This window comes from Etheostoma spectabile, chromosome 2, assembly GCF_008692095.1.
Source record: "Etheostoma spectabile isolate EspeVRDwgs_2016 chromosome 2, UIUC_Espe_1.0, whole genome shotgun sequence".
NCBI lineage: Eukaryota > Metazoa > Chordata > Actinopteri > Perciformes > Percidae > Etheostoma > Etheostoma spectabile.
The window spans coordinates 15225389-15231007 of NC_045734.1; the positions used below are offsets into that span (position 1 = coordinate 15225389).

General features: G+C 36.4%; 1 protein-coding gene and 1 long non-coding RNA gene across 2 annotated transcripts in view; both read left to right on the forward strand.

Moving 5' to 3' along the window:
- The first annotated feature begins 1537 nt into the window (after positions 1-1537).
- Positions 1538-5619, forward strand: part of LOC116695175 (uncharacterized) — an 11234-nt gene continuing 7152 nt past the window's right edge. The window contains exon 1 of the mRNA XM_032525293.1: positions 1538-1754. Coding sequence (XP_032381184.1) covers positions 1718-1754 — 37 coding nt within the window. The 5' untranslated portion in view covers positions 1538-1717. The remainder of the gene's footprint in view (positions 1755-5619) is intronic.
- LOC116695207 (uncharacterized) lies at positions 3996-5349 on the forward strand. The gene is made up of 3 exons (XR_004333377.1): positions 3996-4218; positions 4349-4398; positions 4483-5349. It is a non-coding gene; the product is annotated as an uncharacterized LOC116695207 (long non-coding RNA).

Consider the following 5619-nt stretch of genomic DNA (forward strand, 5'->3'; position numbering starts at 1 on the left):
GTTTCTTTGTGTGGAATTCCTCCATCTGTTCTGACGCCAGCCAAGTCTATGCATGGGAAGGACTTAACGGAAATATGAGACCTAGACACTAGACAAATGCACATTATTGACACTAAAGTGTGGGTTTAAAGTTGTTTTGGGTTTTCTATTAATAAACAGATGCCGAAATATAACATCATATACTTGTAGTCATGACTTTGCATAGCATTGTCTGATCAGTATCATTGCTGGGCTGAGTGTGACTTAGTCATTACCATACCAACATTTCGCTACTTCAGACTGAGGTTATATCTGCATTCAGATCAGTTTTGAGATATTGAGGTTTAAAGTTTTAGCATTGCAAATGGCAAAATGACAAATGGAGGACATTACACATAGCAACACTGACATTCATTCAGATAAAACTGATCATAAATGTTTTGTTTATGAACAAAGTATCTAAAACCCAAGACTGGTCACTTAAAATGGAGCTCATTTGAGATGGTGTTACTTGCAATAAGGAGATTATCACTACAGACAATTTTTCAGTCAGTTCACCTGCAGCACTCGTTTAAGCCTGATTTTGAAATAGATCCGTCATTTTTGAGCATTCTGGTCTTTTCGTCCCCTCCTTTGTTCTTTCTCTTCTTGCCATCCATGGGTAACATTAAAACACCAAGAAACCACGCAAATCCCAACTGTCAAAATGCTAATACTTTTCCTCAAACTTTGTTGCTTTCGCTCTGTCTGACGTGTGTCTTTGGCTCATGCCATTACACGAGGGAGCGGTCATTTATCTCTCTACATTTTTGTAAATAGACTTAACCTGCAATTGGTTTCTTTGGATAAACGCATTCCCCATTCCCATGAGGCTTTGCTCCATTCTACGTAAATTTAAGAAAAACAAACTAATTAAATTGTTTTATTTTTATTTGTGACCATGACAGATGAACTGACTGAAAAATAGTTTGTAGTGATTATCTCCTCATTGCAAGTAACACCATCTCAAATGATCTCCATTTTAAGTAACCAGTCTTGGGTTTTAAATACCTTGTTCATAAACAAAACATTAATAATCAGTTTTATCTGAATTAGTGTCAGTGTTTTTTCTATTGGCAATGCTAAAACTTCAAACCTCAATATCTCAAAACTGATATGAACGCAGATATAACCTTATTCTGAAGTAACACCTGAATGTGAATAATTTAATTAAGATAACACAAACATCAGTAAATTGACGGGAGAGATGAATGTGCAGGGTAATCAAGAATGAGATATAGAGAGTGAGCAAGTGGTATAAATATTGGTTGGACTTGCTATGTATGTTGATATTGGGAGTCGTGAAGATTTTCATAAAGAATATGTAATTATAACAATTTTAAGGGTCCATGGGCAGCTGCTTATGTCTCACGGCCTTTTGGAATAGTATGTAGGCTGGGCAGAAGGAATTTTTTGGGATGTGTCCCGATTGTCCCGATTGCCACTCCTCCCCTGGTAAAACCTCAGATAGATGCTGGGGTGTATTGGGATTAATCTTATTGTATGTTATCATGGTGGAAACATCAACCACAGAATAGCACATATCTTCACACCAAAAGAAAACAACCACTGAAGAAAATGTTCCACTTGACTGACCAATAACCGCTTAATCTTCCTTTAATGGAAATGTCTGCGCAGGGCATGATAACTGTTAGTGAATTCTCTTTCGCTGTCTTTTAACTCTCGATCATCATCACACATGGGCGGGCTGCATATTTTTCTGGTCCTTCTCTCTGGTAATTCTTTTAATAGAAATTTTGGATGATTTCATTGCAATTGTTTTGTTCCATTTTGAGAATAATTCATACCACTATTCTCATTGCTTTTGTGTGAACTCCTGTAACACTGGGCACATGTCCAACTGTTTTTAGAATTGTTTTTATTTCAGGAGTTGTTACTTGCAGTCATGATTTAGTTTCTGGATCCTTGTTGATGGTGAGAGTCAGATCAGGAGACAACATCACGCTCTACTGTGACTGCAAAGTATCATCTGGAGAACACATAGTGTGGTACAGGAACTGCTCTCATGAGAATCAGCCTTCTCTTATTCTAAATGTAAAAGCATTATTGACTGGAACTGCCAAGATTCCCCCTCGTTTCCAATTTGTGAGAAACTTTTCTTCTGGCTCCTACAACCTGCTGATCACGAACATCACAGATTCTGATGAGGGCCTCTACTACTGTGGAACTGAGCAGTCAAGAGTGGAGGATAACGAATACATTATTCAGAAATCTGTTTACAGATATGGCAACATCACAACAAAGATCATATTTGGTAAGTATGCTGGTCTGACTTGTTTTCATGTGAATCCGCAGCATGCAGTTAATTTTAAAGTTTGTGGGAGACGATAATTTTAAATTCAACATATAAAGTGTGTCTATGCTCTTTGAGGAAAAGGCCCATATTATAATTAACATGTTGTGAAGTTGAATTCGGAGATTTCAAATTAAATACATGATTTATTCCAATTCCAAAGATACCTCTTGGGTTTGAATTGATTGCCAATATTTTCACATTGATCTAAGATGTGTCCTTAGTTTTTTGAGAAAAAAAAAAACATTTGAGAAACCAGAAACCCAGCTTGGTCTGACTTGTCTTTGTGTGACTGCAGTGAATGTAATTATTTGACTAAAGGATCATTAGTCAGTGACATCAGTGTTGGGAGTAAGAAAAAGATACAAAAGTAGCACAATTTCGGTAATATTACACCTGTGAGCCACAGTACAATTTAACCCGAAATTAAGTGGCGTTTTGTTAAGAATTTACCAACACCGCGAAACATTTCACTACCAGAGAAAAATCCGTTAGTAAAAGAGCAACACTGCGTTGAAGCGAGATTGTCCCGTCACTGTTCCTGAGGTCAGAGACAGAAGCGGAGATGGTAGTGTGTCCGAGCAACTGACAGCTTTAAAACATGTTGGGAATAATGTTTAGGCTTGCTACACGTAAATATTACCATAACATTTATCAGCGGTGGACATCACTATACCGTACTTCAATACAATTGTAAGGTAACATAATTTTAATTGAGTATATCCATTTTTGCTTACTTTATACTTCTACTCCACTACAATTCAGAGTCAAGTATTGCAAGTTTTACTTTGCAAATTCAGATTAATGATACAAAATCTTATGAATAAATACATTATGATGTATTAACATCATTGAAAATGTGTTGATCCTGTGGTGAAATTCACAAGCTTCTTGCCATGTCATACTTCTACTCTGTCATTTTGGTGTAAGCAACTCAATAGTAGTGTAAAACATTGCAATTCAGAGAAAGTAATATTGTTATATAACTAATTACTCTCAAATGACAGTAACTAGTAATCTATAATGCATTAAAATTTTGGATGTAACTTGCCCAACAATGATCATCATTCAGTAGCAAAATGGGCCCTGATATTGTGCACTTGTGCAATTTTTAAAAAGGTGAACCATCATGAAGTTTACAACACCATAGAATAAATCCTGTATGTGAAGATTATATTCATCAACAACCTTGAATCTGGACTTACAGTAAATAGCGCATAATAGCTTTTTACAGATTTCTTATTTATACATCAACTGTTGTAACTTCACCCAAGTTTCCCCATAAGTATCTTTACGCATTGTGAGTTTTGGGATAATTTTACGTTTAAAATCTAAATCTCAAACAAGGTCTTAAGGTTGCACATTGCACCTAATGTTGGAATGAGCTCAAAGTTGGATAAAAATAGACATTATTTAAATGAGAATGGATATTTTTTTTAAAGGCAATTCTGACTTGGGACTGAAGTTAAAAAAAAGTCTACCAACCGGTCAGGGTCAGCACTGCACATGGGGTCTTGCCAGAATAAATAGTAACGTCTCTTACAGTAAAAAAAAGCCACTGAATTTTGTTTAAATCCAACAGAAATTTTATTCTAGAACAGTCTAGGAAGTATGAGGTTCCTGGTTCCTGTGGTCATGGAACAACTATAACACTTATGTCCACATACAACTTTGATCAGGAAAATAAACAATGTTGGTGAGATCAGAGTTTACTGAAACTAATCGACATAACTTTGTTTTATATTCAGACTCCTGTGAGCCTCAGCGTGAGACTCCACTCAGGCAAGACTGTGGTGTGTGCTGGACGCTGCTGTTCTCTCTGTGTCCAGCTTTTGCTGCTCTATCCATTCTCCTCTCCTGTTTTCTGGTTTATTGTCAGAAAAAAGGTAACTACTGCATATCTCACAAAAATCCATGATACAAAATTAAATTTCAACAACAAAGAAACCTCCTCTTTGGATCTGTGTTTGAGTTTGAGTGCACCATGCTTTAGTGATGCTGCATTGATTTCTGCAGCTAAAGAACCTGAAGCTGATCAGCAAAGACCTCAAACAAGACTGAATCAGGTAGGTGTAACGGTGGAATACAATGAATGACAACATTAAATCAGTACACGATCATGATTCTAAACAATAAATGTCAAATTTTAGGATGAAGATGTGTGTTATGCTGCAGTGGAAATCCGTCAAGCGTCACAGAGACCAAAGAAGAAGAAAACCCAGTGTTCTGACTTCTGCACATATTCTGCCATCAATACATCTAGGATGTAGAGAGCCTAAAGAACATAAAAGAAGAAACATAATAAACTTTATAATGATGAATGGTATAATTAACTCAGGATATGTAGACAATTCTGTTACTTATCGCAAGGTGTGATTTTTGCAAGCTACCAGCAGCAGTTGTTTAGCTGCCAACACTGTGAGCTGGCTACAGGCACCGCCAGATTACGGGCCTTTCAGGGGCCATGGTAGTTGAGTTTAGAAAACCTACTTGTTGTTGTTGATAAGCTTTAGCTTTACTTTGGTGATTGAAATGTATGTCTGTAACAAGACATGATTGCTGTCTTCAGACAATTTCTTGTTTTTATCTCAAGTTAGCCATCACCCCCCCCCCCACACCCTTCACTGGTACAGTTTGATATAACTCCAAGTATTTGTTATGTTGAATCTCATTTTACTAAAGCAAATAAAATATATTTTAAAGTACATCATAGAAATGCCAACTTGGCTTCTTTTGCCTATTTATTTAAAGGATGGCTCGGTCTCAGTTTTCAAGAAGTTTAAAAACAACACAGAGGTGTCAGTAAAGCCAACCTCAGCCACATCGTGTAGCACCTTGTGGTCAGTAAAGCTCACAGGAAACTCACAGTAACAAACAGCCCCTCATACAGCTGCAGAGCTTAACGTGCCAACAGAATGACGCTGCGGATTAGTGTACAGCTTCACTGTCCACAGTTGACAGTGCATGTTGAGAATACAAATAATCCTTTAAAAAGATACAAGCACACACAAACCAGTGACAACTGAAGTGTAGTGTTTTTTTTAAGTCAAGTTTAGTTATTTAACATATATAGTTTATTCATTATTGATTCATTAACTGTATAAATGGCTATGGAGTTTTGACAATAGTTTATTTCTCATGTTTGTGTATTTGGGAGCATTTAACACTCATGTTGTCCTTGGGTCAAATTTGACCCGTTTTCAAAGTTTTTTATTTTTTGGAAAAATGTGGGATGTTGAAATTAGGGCCGAATAAATATATATATATAGATATATATATATATATAT